General features: G+C 43.7%; 1 protein-coding gene across 7 annotated transcripts in view; it reads left to right on the forward strand.

Moving 5' to 3' along the window:
- The window catches only part of GARRE1 (granule associated Rac and RHOG effector 1), a 76,646-nt gene that overhangs the window by 53,802 nt on the left and 6,773 nt on the right, over positions 1-16,071 (forward strand). For all 7 annotated transcript variants that reach the window (XM_081117920.1, XM_081117916.1, XM_081117915.1 and 4 more), the window contains 7 exons: positions 3,225-3,365; positions 3,574-3,669; positions 3,794-3,955; positions 5,347-5,505; positions 7,629-7,726; positions 13,173-13,298; positions 14,387-15,420. In XM_081117920.1, the coding sequence (XP_080974046.1) occupies positions 3,225-3,365; positions 3,574-3,669; positions 3,794-3,955; positions 5,347-5,505; positions 7,629-7,726; positions 13,173-13,298; positions 14,387-15,420 (1,816 nt within the window). The remainder of the gene's footprint in view (positions 1-3,224; positions 3,366-3,573; positions 3,670-3,793; positions 3,956-5,346; positions 5,506-7,628; positions 7,727-13,172; positions 13,299-14,386; positions 15,421-16,071) is intronic.

Consider the following 16,071-nt stretch of genomic DNA (forward strand, 5'->3'; position numbering starts at 1 on the left):
TGATTTGTAGTTCAGGAGGAGTATATTGACTTATTTTGTAGTATGTTTGATCATTCCGTAATTAAACTGGTGAAGGATTTCGTTTTATGTTTTAGAAATCTTTAACCACATTTTTAAACGTGATTTTTTTTTTTACATCTTAACCTTTTACATTCCCCGGTTTTCTTAATTCATTTTTATGCTGTTCTGCATTGTTGTGATTTCTTTTGAATTTCCTTTCCGTGTTTTTCCCGTTTGCTTCTTTGTTTTGGTCTCTTGTGTTAAGGACTTTCCTTGGCTTTCTTGGTGTTTATCAGAGCAGCCCGAAAATGCTAATTGGGGGTCAAATGTGAGAGTGGGACCTGTTGACTTTATTGCAGGTGGTCGGGCAGTGGGGTCCAGACCCTTATCTTGTCATCTTAAAATCCTGTGTGTGTGCTGGCTCCTGGGCTTCAGCCTTCTGATCATGCAGCTCACATTCATACCCTTAGCACCGGGCTCACGGTCTTCTCCACTCCACTTGTTGGCATCATTCATGCTGGGAATCCAGCCCACATGGGGCCTCCTGGTGGTCCCTTGACCTCACCTTGACCTTTTCCTTCATCCACTTCAGTCTACCCAGGCCTTCTGCCTTCCTTACTTTGCTTCCAGCCAGTGATGGTACCCCACAGTACGCTGAGAAAATAGAATCCACCAGGCAGCAATCCCTCCTCTTCACGTCACCAAAATGACACCCTCCCCCCATTCAGACCCTCTTCTCTTCCTTCCCTTCATTATAATGAAGGAAGTGCCCTCTTTTCCTGTTGCCCTGTCGCCACCCTTCAAGGCTTCTGTGGTGGGACCCTGTGTTCTCTCCCCTTCAGCATGCTCCCGCCAGCACCAAACATGCTTCCAAACCCAAAATTCCACCCTGCCCTGTTTCTCTGCTCTTTTCATGGCCAACTTCTTAGAGTTGTTTACCTCATCTTTGGTTCATTCTAAAAAACATCATTAGGAAGCATTTGAAGTACATAGGAAATGCCACACATTTCCATCCATCTTCCTTTTAGCTTTGTCAAATGAATCTTAACTTTCTGCTACATTGGCTCTATACCTTTTATTTTTTTATTTTCATTTTTTTTCAAATATATCTTTATTGATTTCAGAGAGAGGAAGGGAGAGGGAGAGAGAGATAGAAACATCAATGATGAGAGAGTCGTCATTGATCAGCTGCCTCCTGCATGCCCCCAACTGGGGATTGAGCCCGCAGCCCGGGCATGTGCCCTGACTGGGAATCGAACCGCCATCTCTGGATCATAGGTGGATGCTCAACCGCTGAGCCATGCTGGCTGGGCTTTTTTTTATAGAAAAATATTATTACAAATTCAGATGAATCCCCTTTGTACCTCTCCACTATCTTACATTCCTTCCTCTCTAGAGATAACCTCTTGAGTGTGGAGTTTGTACACATTTTTATATGTTTGCTCTATATGCAAGTATTCATGAATAGTATAAGGTATTATTTTATACAATGTGAAACTTTATATGAATGGTATCATTCAGCTCACTGAAATCTGGCTTCCACTCTTACACAAGAACATGCCTTCTCTTGTCAAGGTCACTGCTGCCTTCTGTGTTGCCAAATCCAGAGAACCCTTTGACTCCATTCAGCAGCTCACGACAATATGAGCGCTTAGAAATCCTCCCTTCTTGTGACATTTTCTGAAACTAGGAGTTCTTAATTACCCTTTAAGACTGCCTCCTTTACCCCTCAGACCATCCTCTCCATCTACTTTGCTAGCTTCTCTTCAACAAAACCTATGAATGTGAATTTCTCAAGGCTCAGTTCTAGGGAGTCTCCATCTAGCCCTGGGACTTTAAAAACTGTCTGTGTCCTGCGGGCCCTCAAATGTATGTGACCAGTCCACTCCTGTGGGCTCCAGGCCCCTGTATTCAGCTTCCGCTTACCTCAGGTATCTAGGTGTTTCAGGCTTAACTTTCCCCCACAAACCTGTCCCTCCCCAGATCTTCCCCATGCTAGCAAGTGGTGCCATTCCACACAGGCTCATTCATGCAGGAAGCCTGAGATTTACCCTCCAGTTTTTCTGTCATGTTTACATCTAATCCATAAGAAAGGCTTACAGGTTGCACCTCCAAAATATCCCAGATCTTTCCCTTTCTTTCCGGTCCACTGTCACTACCCTAGTCCATGCTCTCTCCTGACCCTGTAGTATCTTACCCCTTTCTCCCTTTCCTGTCTGGCCATCCTTCATCTCTTTCCATTTAAAATTAGCTGATGTTGCAGCCCATTTCCATAAAGTGTGGACTCTTCACTATGACCTGCCTAGTCCTGCATAGTCTGGCTCCTGCCTTGCCCACCAGCCCATCTGTGGTCACTGTCCCCCTTGCTCACTGGGTTCTAGTTTCTTTGCAGACATGATAGCCTGTCCTACCCCCATCCCACACTTGTGTTGACTGCCTCTTTTGCCTTCTTAAATTTTCAGCCTAAATACTGATTTCTCAGCATCTACAGAGCTCTTATTACAGTTTTGTTTCCCTCCATGTGTTTTTCTCCATTTTTAATTTTTTAGAGAAATATCTTTTTTAAAAATTATTGATTGATTGATTTTTTTTTTAGAGAGAAAGAAACATTGATCTCTTGTTCCACCTAATTATGCATTCACTGGTTGATTCTTGTGTGTGCCCAGACCAGGGATCAAGCCTGCAACCTTGGCATATCGGGACTACACTAACCAACTTAGCTACCCGGCCAGGGCCTCCATTTTAATTTTTAAGTGTATTATTTATTATTTCTTTTCCTTTAATGTTCCAATGTATTTTGTCTTGTTCTGTATTGGTGTGACTTTTTACTTTCGTGTATAGGAACACCCAACCATGTACATTCTTTTTTTTTAATTCTGGGAACTCCAGATGCCAATATTCTAGGTTATATGTCTTTTTAAAGCAGAGAAATTTTAAATGCAAACATTTTTTATATATAAAAAATAAATAAGGGGTCAGGAAGTCTTTTTTCCAGGGTTTCTTAAAGAAGACAGTGCTATGCCAGGCTTGTGTTTTCTTCAGGATGGAGTCTTTCAAAATTTCTGGGTGCCCAGTTTGTAATATGACCAATCCAGAAAGTCTGCCTTATATCTAATGCTTAGATGATTTCTAGCTTTATTTCCGTTGTTTTTACTTTTTATCTTTTTAATTTTGCTAATATCTGTAGCATCCTCTTTACCTACCAGTAACTCTTTATGTTGCAGGCAACATCTAGACTAAGAGAAAGAGGCTGTGATGGCCGCCTGGCAGGAATTGAAGTTCAGCAGCTCTTCTGTTCTCAAAGTGCAGCAATTCCTGAGCACCAGCTAAAAGAACTGAACGTAAAAATTGACAGTGCTTTGCAAGTAAGTTTTTCAGAACTGGCACAACGATGCCTGAGGGATAGAACAAGGGAGGGAGTCAAGGTTGTGAGATTGAACCAGCTGGAAAAAGTAATAAGATAGTAGTTGGCCTTAAGTTTTAAAAACTAGAAATTTTAAATTTCTATTTTCATTGAACTTTGTCATTTTATAATCTATGGAATCTTGATTCTTGAAAATAATTTCTTTGCAGGCATATAAGATAGCTCTGGAAAGCTTAGGCCACTGTGAATATGCAATGAAAGCTGGTTTCCACTTGAATCCAAAGGCAATTGAAGCCAGTTTGCAGGTACGCTTTTCTTTCTGGTAGCTTTTGGGAGCTGTGGCATGGCAGTCTCTCCATTCCAAGTGAACCAGTGTCGTGACAGATGAGCTGTGGGTCACCTCTTCTCTCCCATCCAAACCTTTCCCAGGGCTGCTGCAGCGAGGCGGAAGCACAGCAAACGGGGCGGAGGCAGACCCCCCCGCAGCCCATGCAGTGTGAGCTTCCCACTGTCCCTGTGCAGATCGGATCGCACTTCCTGAAGGGTGTCTCCTTCAATGAGTCAGCCGCGGACAATCTGAAACTTAAGACGGTAGTTTTCCATGGGGTTCCGGGTGTGAACTTGAAAATACAGTTCTTAAGGGAACTTGAGGGCTTGTGAAGAATATGGATTAAAAACAAACCTGAAGTTAAGGCATTAACCTTTCTCAGTAAACTGGTACCTAAAAACAAACTATGATGACTTTTTCCTTTTTTATTCTCATCTGAGGACATTTTCATTGATTTTTAGAGAGAGGGGGAGGGAGGGAGAGAAACATCGATGTGAGAGAGACACATCGATTGGTTGCCTCCTACATGCACCCTGACTGGGGTCTGGGATCAAACCCACAACCTAGGTATGTGCCCTGACTGGGAATCTAACCGGCCACCTTTCGGTGTGCGGGGCAGCGCTCTACCAACTGAGCCACACCTCCCAGGGCTATGGTGACCTTTTTAATGAGACATTTGTCAAGTTTTATTTATAATTTCGTTCAAATGTTTATAAAGGGTTTTGAATGCACATTGTAAAATACTGTTTATGGCCCTGGCTGGTTTAGCTCAGTGGTGGGAGCATCCGTCCTCAGACCGAAGGGCCCTGGGTTCGGTTTCACCCAAGGGCGAGTACCTCAATTGCTGGCTTGATCCCCAGCCCCGGTCAGGGCATGTGTGGGAGACAATCCCTCTCTCTCTCTCTCTTTTCCCCACCCCCTCTTCCACTCTCTCTGAAAAGCAATGGAAAAAATATCCACGGGTAAGGAATAAATAAAAAAATACTGTTTATGATTAATGTTTCAGTGGACTTTCATGAAAAAATAAGAGGAGAAATGTTGTCATAATACAATAGTAATTTGTGGAGCATCATGTGTGCCAGGCATTGTGCCAGGAGTTTGACGCGCGTTGTCTCCTTTAATGATCGATCACCCTGAGCATACCCTTTTCCCCACTGGAGAGACAGAGGAGCCAAGGCCCAAGGTCACACAGCTAGAAAGTAGGAGATTGGAATTTGAGTTTATGCAGTCTGTTTCCAGAGCCTGCATACCCGACCACTTGGTCATCCAAAGTAAAGTTGAGGTTTTCATTGGTATTTACTTCTACCAAATAATTTTCTCTCCTTATTTAGAGGGATTCAGAATTCAAAATTCCTCAACCAGTTTGCATTAGCAGATTGCTAAATAATGCTGCATTTTGTGCTAGCATAGAAATATCATCTGTGTGTTAGTGCGTGTGCATCTAGACCTAACCACTCACTCTACAGGACAGAAAATCTCTGAGGATGTCTGGTGATAATTACTTAAGAAATTACATTCCATTATTTAGGGTACTTAAACAAAATGCTTTTCTTTTGAGGACTATTGTGTACCTGTAAATGCATTTCTATCTACAAATTTTAGAACTTGTGTGTCTTCATCTTGAAATGTGAACTCTCTTGTTATCCATCTATAGCATACAATGTTACAGCTGATCAAGGAGGCAGGCTGCTATAACGGAATCACACCAAGGGACGATTTTCCTGTCACTGAAGTGCTGAACCAGGTGTGCCCATCTACATGGCGGGGTGCCTGCAAGACTGCCGTACAGCTGCTGTTTGGCCAAGCTGGACTGGTGAGTGAATATGTGTGATGAATGAGGGGGGTGAGAATAGAGACAGATGTTGTTTCAAGCATGTGAGGATGTGGTACAGGCATGTGTGAAAATAATGAGTAATTTTAAAAGTTCTTTAGTGGTGCAGTGTTTAGGCCAGATAGAAAAGGTAAAGAAAGAGCGGCATTAAAAAGCCTTTTTTTTTTTTAATAGATTAATAGTATGTATTGGCAGGGAACCTAGCTGCAAAATGATGTTGCAGGCTTTCCTCGTTTTAAGGAAACCATTGCATTAGTAATGATTTAATAGAGTCCTTTGATTTGACCTAACTGTTCTGGAGCTATGGCGGATGTCTTTCCGTTGCTCAAACACAACAAGCTTCCACCTGCCTTAGGCCTTTGCGCTTGATGCTCCTTTTACCGGAGAATACTGCTCTCTGATTAACATGAGACTCACTGCTCAGTCTGCCTAATGTCAGCTTACACATCACTCTGAGAGACCTCAATGGTATAAGTAATGTCCCCAGCAGTCATTTTGTATCCCAGCTCTCTGTCTCCTTCTTGGCAATAAAATAACAATGTCAACTCAGAAGTAAGTTTGGTCTTTATCACCTTCGGAGAGAAGAACTTTTGCCAAAGTTGGATGCTGTTAGTGGCTGAAGTCACCATTTAGCTTTGTGTTTGACACCGCTGACCCACATAACCTTATTTATTTGATCCCACTTTCTAGAATTAAATGACTAGCTTTTGAAGAGATACAACATTTCAGTCAGGGGCTAAAGGAAGCCAATTAGAAATTAAGAAAATTAAAGAACTGTTTCTTAGTCTGATTCCTACTTTATGAAAGTAGTTGTCAGGAGGGTGCTATCCTTTTGTTTCATGAGGGTGAAGGCTCTGGTGGCTGAGCTCAGGATGGTGCTGCCTTGTAGAGGGCCAGATGAGGGCCTGTCCACAGTGGTGAGCTACACTGCCTTTAGGACTTGTTCCTTAGCAAGGAACCCCTACGAGAGGCATACACTGGAGACCCCCTGCTGAAGTATGGAAGAGCCCACTGCCTTTAGGAGATTGAGCCATACTCCCAAAGACCTAGCTGAAACTAGAACCATGGCAGTGCGTTCTCCAGAAAGAAGTGTACAGAATAAGGCAGAAGGGCACACAGGCTGTTCCGAGAAAACATTGTAGGCTTTAAAAAAAGTGTTCCATGTTATTCAAAGATCAGAAACTTATTCCTAGATGCCTCCCCCTTGATCCCAGGGCACCTTTGTATGTGGCTGACAAAGAACCTTTAGATTATGGTTCTGGGATTGGGAGGCAAGAGGAAACACCTGCCTGGTCCAACAATGGCTATTACTTGGACAGGAAGTCTTTTCCAAAGACATGCAGACCAGCTGTGGGAACTGTTTACAGCAGTGGAAATGAGCTCCGACATAGGCTGAGTTTGGAATCATAATAAGCAACTTTTCATGGCTTTACCCCTTCTGATGTGTAACTGACTTGATTTTCAAATGCTTTATGATTATCTTCTTACAGTTCTTTTAGTTATTTGAAAATAATGTTCATCACTTTGTCAAACTCTAAATTATGTTGGGTACTATATCATCATGTAATATTAAAGTCTATCCTCCAAATAAGAGGAAATCATTGAAGGGGAAGAGCTGGTTCCTTATCTTTCCTGAAGTAGTTCTGTTTTTATTGATGATTGAGAATGAAATGATCTTTAGGAAAAGCTTCATCCACTCTGGCTTGTATTCAGTCATTACAAATGGGCTTTTCTGAAGCATTGGCTTGATTTTTGTGAGACATTTTTACTTCTTTCAAGTGCATAGATTTAAAAAGTACTAAGATGAAGGAAACAAAGTAATTGCTAACTAACATTTATAATTTGGAAGATGTGCCACAAGTGCTTGCAAAGTTCAGCACACCCTGCACAGAAGTTGGTTGCTGTTTATTGAAGTATTACTTTGTTCAGTCATCTTTATTACCTCCTGTTGTCTCCATAGGGCCCCTGACTGGTCTCTGCATACCTGCCTTGCTGGGGGAATGGTTCTTATCAGAGTCGCTTAGCATCGATAGGTTCATGTATTGGATTTGTTTGTGATCATTTTTCTCTCCAAATGCTGATTATTATATTTGTTTCTCTCTTAGGTGGTAGTTGACACGGCACAGATAGAAAATAAAGAAGCCTATGCCCCCCAAATCAGTTTAGAAGGCTCCAGAATTGTGGTTCAAGTCCCATCCACATGGTAATGTGACTCTTACATTAACACAAGCCTAAGCTCTGATAGACATTTGCACACTTTTGACAATATTGCTGTGTCATGGACAAACCCCCTGCAAGCCAACAGGACATGTCTTCTGCTTACGTGGGTTTAGGGGTATTGTCTTTTCTTTGTTAATGCACCCACAGCTTTTAAACAGAGTATATAATTTTCTCTAGGTCACCCAGTGTTTCTGTAAAGCTGAGTCCAGAACATAGAATTCCTTCTCCACCTTTGTCTATTCCGACAACTCTGATGATCTTAAGTTCATGTCATTACATACCCAGTGTCATTGCAAATCAGGGAACAGACGAAACCATTTTTAATTTTAATGCTCCTACAGACCAGTAAGAAAGTGGACAAAGTGCATGAACAGGTAAATCAGAAGATACATAGTAAACAAATACTTGGAGAAAATGTGTAACCTCACCTAACAAAGGCAAAGCAAAGAAGCTGCGATGCCATTCTGCCCATCATGTTAAATTGTTTTAGAATAATAATTCTATATTTGGGCCAGATTATACAGAAACAGGCACAGAAGTTATTGAATAAATCACACAGCCTTTCTGGAGGTCAGTTTAATATATCAGAGGCCTAAAAATGGGATATGACCTCAGGAGTTCCACAGTTCCACCAGGAGGGATTTATCCTGGTGATGTCCATACCAATTCAGCTATAAGGATCAGCATCGTAGCTTTATCAGTAAACAGCAAAAATTAAACATTTATTGGAAGACTTTGCTATTAAAATTATCATCTGAATGAATATTTAACTATGTAAACGTAGTTATTTAAAGCATGTGGGTAGGAACAGATAGAGAGAGTGAGAAACAGTGGCATTGTTGGTGCCTGTACGGACTGAAGTGGGGGCTGGGTAATGCAAATTGTATTTAAACCATTTCTCCTTAAAATGTGAGGGTCCAGTGGTAGATTCTGCCCCGAGTTTTAGAACTAATTGATATTTCAAGTAGGGCTTGGCAGTTCACTTCATGTTCCCAAATCTCCCATCTGTGAGTTCCCCACTACCACCAAAACTTATAATCTGATTATTCAGATGGTGTACTATTTCCTGAAATGAATGGTAATTTATATACGTATTTTTATTCCTATCAGACAATAAATATAAAGCTCACTTTTCTATAAGATTTTTGTATTCCCAAATTCTTAATTTGTTTTCCAGTTCAAGTTTTTATTGAAAAATATTCAGCGTACCCTGGCCGGCTAGCTCAGTTGGTTAGAGTATTGTCCCCATATGCCAAGGTTACAGGTTCGATCCCCAGTCAGGGCACATACAGCAGTCAACCAATACATGCATAAATAAGTGCATAAATAAGTGGAACAACAAATCGATCTGTCTATCTGTCTATCTATCTATCTATCTATCTATCTATCTATCTATCTATCTATCTATCTATCTATCTATCTATCTAATCATCTCTGTCTCCTTCTCTCTCCCTTCCTCTCTCTAAGATCAATCAGTAATTTTTTAAATTCTCTTAAAAAAAAAGAAAAATACTCAGTTTAACCAGGATTCTTATTTAGAAAAAAACACCAGTTTGAACTTTTGGATAACTGGGTGAATATAAACAGCTAGTGCTGAAATGGTTAACACTTCAGTTAACTTTCAAAACTGTATGATTGATTTCTTTTATAATTCATTATACCTCTATGAAAGACCTTCTGGGCAGTGTTTCTTTGGAGGGGCTCCCTCTGCTGGTTTCTTTTGGTAAAAATACAAAGTTTTATTTGTTTCTCTCAAGTTATAAAATATGTGCATGTTGAGACAGACGGACTCAAACAGAGGTGATTACTTTACTCCACTGTCAGGAAAATGAAATTGTTAGCAAAGCCAGGGAAGAATTTATTATATTCCTTGCTGCCAGATGTTTTTCCCCAAACAAAGTAATACTTAGATTTTTAAACTGTCATACTTAAGCTATCCATTTTTCTTTCAACAAATACTTACAAAATACCTGCTATGTTACAGACACTGCCTGGGCTCTGGGAGTGTTTAATCATGAGCAAGACAGGCAGGGACCCTCCTTCTAACTGAGCTGACGTTGTAATGGGGGCAGGGAGGAAAGGGCTAACAAGCATAAGAGCTAAGTTCAAACACTGGCGAGTGTATGAAGGGAATGAGAGTAGAATGATGTCAGATGATAGAGAATAACTGGGGGAGAGGCTGTTTTGGGTGAGGAGGTCAGTCATGAAGGGCCTCTTCGAGGATGTGACATTTAAGAGGAGCTGGCCATGCGGAGAGTAGGTGGGGGAAGCATTCCAGGCAGAAGGAACAGCAAAGGCCTGAGGAGTGGCCCTGCATGGCTGGAGAGAGAGGGTAGGTGCTGATGAAGGGGGGGAGTGGGGGAGAAGCCAGGACTTGCAGGGTCCCTAAGGGACTTGGATGTTTATCTAAGAACAGGTAAAGGGTTTTAAGCAAGTTTGAGTGATCTGTGAAAAGAATAGGTTTAGTCTCTCTCTTTTTTTTAATGTCTTTTTATTTTTTTAATATATCTTTATTGATTTCAGAGAGAGAGGAAGGGAGAGGGAGAGAGATAGAAACATCAATGATGAGAGAGAGTCATTGATCGGCTGCCTCCTGCACGCCCCCTGCTGGGGATCAATCCTGAAACCTGGGCATGTGCCCTGACAGGGAATTGAACCTGTCTCCTGGAGCATAGGTCAATGCTCAACCACTGAGCCACACCAGTTGGGCCAGGTTTAGTCTCTTAAAGGGACTGCTCTCAAAACTGATGAGTAAAATAAAAATGCTAGTTTGTTGATTTTCAGAAAGAGATTATTATCACCAGGAACTATAGTACTCCTTTCTGCATGACCAGCAAATGCTCTCCTCATGGGCAAATACATGTGACCAGCCATATCACAAACAGAAGTTGGCTTGGTGGCATAGAGAAAGTGTGTGCTAATGATCAGCAATTCCAAGCTGAGAGGATTTGGTGTGTGAACCTTGGCCGGGTGCACTGGCTGAGATTCTCTCTTAGGAGTCCAGGGACTGGTGGGGCACTCTCAGAACTTGCCTTGCTGCCTTTTCCAGTGTTCCTGAAACTGGCCAGCTCACAGTCTCACAGATATATTTCTTCTCATGCCAAAGTCATTTGGAGAGTGGTACTGTCTTCTCAGGGTGGCTTCACAAGTATTGATCTCATCATTTAACTCCTGAGTGCCCAGGAGCAGATAGACATCTTTCTGCTTCTCCCGCTCAGAAAACGCCTTTTGGTGGAGATGGTCTGCATGTAGAGGGTTTTAAATGGGCGTGATGAGTTCTCCTTTGTGGTGTAGGAGGCTCACTCTGGCTGCTGTGTGGAGGGTGGGCCTTGGAGGGACCAGAGAGGAGAAAAGGAGACCAGTTGGGAGGTTGATCCTGAGACATAGGTGGTGGTGGTTTCTCGGAGTGGAGCAGTAATAAGAGAGGTGGTGAGAAGAGCTTGGATGCAGACTGTTTTGGAAGAAGAGCTGTCAGGATTTGCTAATAGATTAATGCAGGATACGAGGGAGCTAGAGGTGGCTTATAGGTCTGGGGTAGGCAGCTGTGTTGTTCACTTATTGAGGAAGTCTGTAGGAATCAGAATGGGGTTTGCGGGGAAGAGAGGAATCAGTAGTGGTAACCAGGCTACCTTTGAGCGCCTGTTAGGTGTGCAAGGAGAGATGGCAAGTATGCGATTGGATCCATGAGAGTGGGGTTCAGGAGGAAGGTCTGGGCTGGTGAGGGAAATGTGGGAGTCTTCAGTGTGGGGTGGCCTATGGGGTCTCAGGACCAGGTACAGTCTATGGAGTGAGGACAAAGCCTGGAGCATGCCACAGTACAGAGGCAGGGACAGGATGGAAGTCAGCGGGGGAGGCCAAGGAGCTGCCAGGCAGGTGGAAGGAAACGAGCAAGTTTGCGATCACTGAAGCTGCAGGAGACAGTGATCCAGGGGGAAAGAAACATGCACAGTGTTGCTGAGAGACTAAGGTGGGGACAGGTAACTGACCCTGACTTTGGTAAGATCTAAGCTGTTTGATAAAAGTTATTTTAGTGGAGCCCTGGCAGGTGTTGTTCAGTGGTTAGAGCGTCGGCCCATGCACTGAAGTGTCATCGGTTCAATTCCTGATCAAGGGCATGTACCTGGGTTGCAGGTTCAATCCCCAGCCCTAGTCAGGGTGTGTGCTGGAGGCAACCAATCAATGTGTCCCTCCCACATCAGTGTTTCTCCCTCTCTCTCTCCCCCTCCCTCCCGTCCTCCCTCCTTCCGTCTCTTCCACTCTCTCTGGAAATCAATGGAAGGAATATCCTCAGGAGAGGATTAACAACAACAAAAGGTTATTTCAGTGGGGTTATGGGGATAAAAGCTCAGTCAGAGTGGAATGAGAGGAGAATAGGAGGAGACAATGTGTTTTGCTAAAATGGGGAGCAGCGAATTGGGACAGTATTTGGAAGGGAATGGGGAGCTAAGAGAAGATGGTTGATGAGACTAGTTGGTTTGTTTTTTCAGTTTATCTTTATTGTTGAAGTATTACAGATGTGTCCCCGTCCCCCCCATTGACCCTCTCTACCCCACTCCCGCCCCCTCCCCAGGCCTCTCCTGCACAAGACTGGTTTGTTTGCCAAAGAGAGTATCACAGGGGCAGCATGGGGTGATTGCCTGAGAGGGGTCCTTGGGAAAGCCAGAGGGTGGCATGCAGCACTCAGGTAGAGGTCAGCCTGTGGTAAGAGCAGGGCCTGTGTTCCACTGTGATGGGAGAGAGAGGCGGGCAATGTGGGCAGGGACACTGGAGAGGTGGTGGAATTAGTGGTGAGTTGAGATGGAGTAGATCTCATCTCTGTGTTTTCTCAGTTAAATGACAGTTGAGATAGGAAGGAATGGGCAAGGTGGCAGGGATGGCGGAGCTTTGAGGAGAGACAAGGGGTGAAGGAATTTTTTTCCTTTTCATCTTGGAAAAGGAAAAAAATTAACTTCTGGGAAGGCCATGTTTGTCCCTTACCTGAAATTTACATTGAGTCCAGGGGGCTTACTGTGCGGGTTTTTCTCCTCTGTTGACCCTCAGTTTCTTGGGTACAGGTGTAGAGGAAGAGAGGGGCAGGGGTGTTGTAGAAAGAGTTTGCACAGGGCTAGATGCTGTGCCAGACCACAGAATCTCAGCAGGGTAGGGAGGAAAGGAAGGGCCGCAGCCCATGTTGGACAGTGAGAGGTCATTGGGAACTAGATAATTGAAACCCATCCTCACTCCAGACCCTCTTGCTTCCTCCTCCTTTTGCAGAGCAGCAGGTTTTAGTGTTAGCCCTGTCATTCTCTAAATGTCCTTACAGTTACTGAATTTGTATTCAGTGCAAAAGTATATATATATAAAAAAGTGTAGCCTTTTGTATAAGGCCTACTTGGAACACTTTTGCAGAGAAGTGCAGCCCAGACTAATGCATCCTGGTTTGTGCCCAGGTGCCTGAAAGAAGACCCCGCTACCATGTCCCTGCTGCAAAGAAGCCTAGATCCCGAGAAGACCCTGGGCTTGGTGGACGTGCTCTACACGGCTGTGCTGGACCTCAGCCGCTGGAGGGCAGGGAGGTTGGTATCCTCGCTGGTCACTTGAATTGGTTTGCATTCCAAGGTCCACACCTAGGGACTATGTCACTCATAGTATGTGAGTACATAAGAAAGAAAATATTTTGGTAACTTTTTGGGGGTAATAATTTCAAACTTACAAAAAAGTTACAAGAATAGTCCAGAGAATTGCTCTGCACCCTTTACCCAGACTCCCCATTTTGTTAACATTTTTGCTTTCGTTTGTTTTATCATTTGAGAATAAGTCCATCAAAAGGATTTTAACCCAATTCATATTCTCCTTATGAACTAAGAGCAAAGAAATGTTTAGAAAATTTACTTATATGCTGCATAAACTTTATTTATATTTGAAAGGAACTGACACTTGCAAAGTTATCTCTTTGTGAATTGTTAGCCTTAGAACAGGGCGGGACCTTGAACATCTAGCCATGTGTCCTCCCCTTTGTTAACTCATGAACACTAGGAGGTCCCGAGCAGTAAGGTGGCTCATCCAGGGTTGCTCCAGCTGTTACTTGCCTCAGCTCCCACCCAGTGCCCTTCCTATCTGTAGGGCTCTCTTTCAGTCCTGGAAAAGTGTGCTTGGAAAACTTAGGAAGTAACAACCATCTATTCTTGGCACTGTGTAAATTATTTCCAAACACATATTTGCCTAGTGTCCGTGAGTCCTGCCCACCCACCCCTCTTTGCTGTGTGGACTTGTCCATTGTCCATCTGTTAGATCTGCCAGACTCTCAGTCCCTGTTGTCCAGGCCTCTGCTAGTGACATCCCCCGCTCTAGCCATGCTTTGCTTTCCTGTTCTGCAGTTAAAGGGTTTTGCTCAAACTCCTCAGGCCAGAATCCTGTATAGTTTTCATAGCCCTATGTTAGACACTGTAGATTTCTTTATAATACATGTAGATAGCAAGTACTTAAATTATATACACTTAAAACTCTTGGGTGTTCATTTACTTACCTATAAAGTAAGTGAACCTAATACCACCCAGAGAGGTCTTTTCTTGTTCTTTAAGTCTTTCTTAAATACAAAGAAATCCATTTCATTGTCCAATTTGCATATTTGTCTTTTTAAAAAAATACATTTCTGTTTAAACAGGGAACAAGCTTTACCCTGCATACAGATCCAGCTTCAAAGGGAGATCTGTGATTTTGGGAATCAAGCTGACCTCCCTTCTGGAAATGGAAACAAACCTTCAGGTGGCCTGCAGAAGACATTCTCCAAGCTGACATCCCGCTTCACCAAGAAAGCTTCATGTACCAGCTCTGGCAGCAGCACAAATTATTCCATCCTAAATACCCCTTCCAAAAACATCTTCATAGCTGGGTGTTCAGAAGAGAAGGCCAAAATGCCCAGTAATATTGACTCAAGGCTACAAAGCATTTTGAACATTGGTAATTTTCCCAGGACTACGGACCCTTCACAGTCAGCTCAGAATTCCAGTGACCAAATGGCCAATGGTTTTCTCATGGAGAGGCGTGACAACTTTCTGCAGGGGGATGATGGCAAGGACGAGAAGGGTATGAACTTACCAACAGATCAGGAAATGCAGGAGGTGATAGATTTTCTCTCGGGCTTTAATATGGGCCAGTCACATCAGGGCTCCCCATTAGTGACAAGGCGTAATTCTGCTGCCACAGCCGTGGTGACTGAACAGAAGGCAGGAGCCATGCAGCCACAACAGCCACCACTGCCCGCACCCCCTCCACCACGGCCACCCCAGGCTGGGGCACACACACCTCTGACACCCCAGCCAGGCCTGGCACCTCAGCAGCAGTCCCCAAAGCAACAACAGCCCCAGGTCCCATACTACCAACACCTTCTCCAACCCATTGGACCACAGCAGCCCCCACCCCAGCCTCGGGCACCTGGGAAATGGGTACATGGCTCATCCCAGCAGCCAGCACAGCCCGTTGGAGCGGGTCTGTCTCCTCTTGGCCAGTGGCCTGGCATGTCTGATCTCAGTTCTGACTTGTACAGCTTGGGTCTGGTGAGCAGCTATATGGATAACATGATGTCAGAGGTTTTGGGGCAGAAGCCGCAAGGACCTAGAAATAATACCTGGCCAAACCGTGACCAAAGTGATGGAGTCTTTGGAATGTTGGGAGAGATTCTGCCTTTTGATCCTGCAGGTACGTGAGTCCCCCTCCCCACCTCAGGGTTGTAACAGAAATGTAATCACTGAGGACTTTGTAGGGCCTGTGATAGTTTGTGACCCATAGGTATTTTCCTGCCGTAGCTTTTTGTTTGACTCTTTCTCTAAATACCTTCTGTGCTGTTTTTCCTCTAGCTTTTAATGCCCTTGCACATCCTTACTCAGCTCTGTCCAGTATGTTCCCAGCTACCTCTTAATACATCCTGAAATTTCATGTTATTTATTACCACTCTTATCTTCAGACTGAATGAGCAGATTTGCCATCCAATATCCAGGAAGGTATTTGATCAGAGTTGGCCCCAAGTGGGAATGGCATATATTCTCTGTCTGGCTGACCCTGATGCTTTGATAACTTCGAGGTTATCAGTGGGCTGATCATCCTGATTTTCCAAGTTGTTACATATGTAATATTTGTCTTTAATATTTAGTCATAGATAAAACAAACCTTTTGTGTTCTTTCTGTCTTTCGATCGCATTCAGCCTGCCTCTGTCCTGGGCATAAGCCTTCCTGACAGTCCCTGTGCACATACCGTAGGTGAACTTCAGACCTGTGTGCTGAAGGCCCCAGCTCGCCATTGCAGACTGCTAGGCAAATCCTGCAGCCAACTCTGGCCACAGGCCTAGCAGC

The sequence above is a fragment of the Miniopterus schreibersii genome, assembly GCF_964146895.1.
Source record: "Miniopterus schreibersii genome assembly, chromosome: 18".
NCBI lineage: Eukaryota > Metazoa > Chordata > Mammalia > Chiroptera > Miniopteridae > Miniopterus > Miniopterus schreibersii.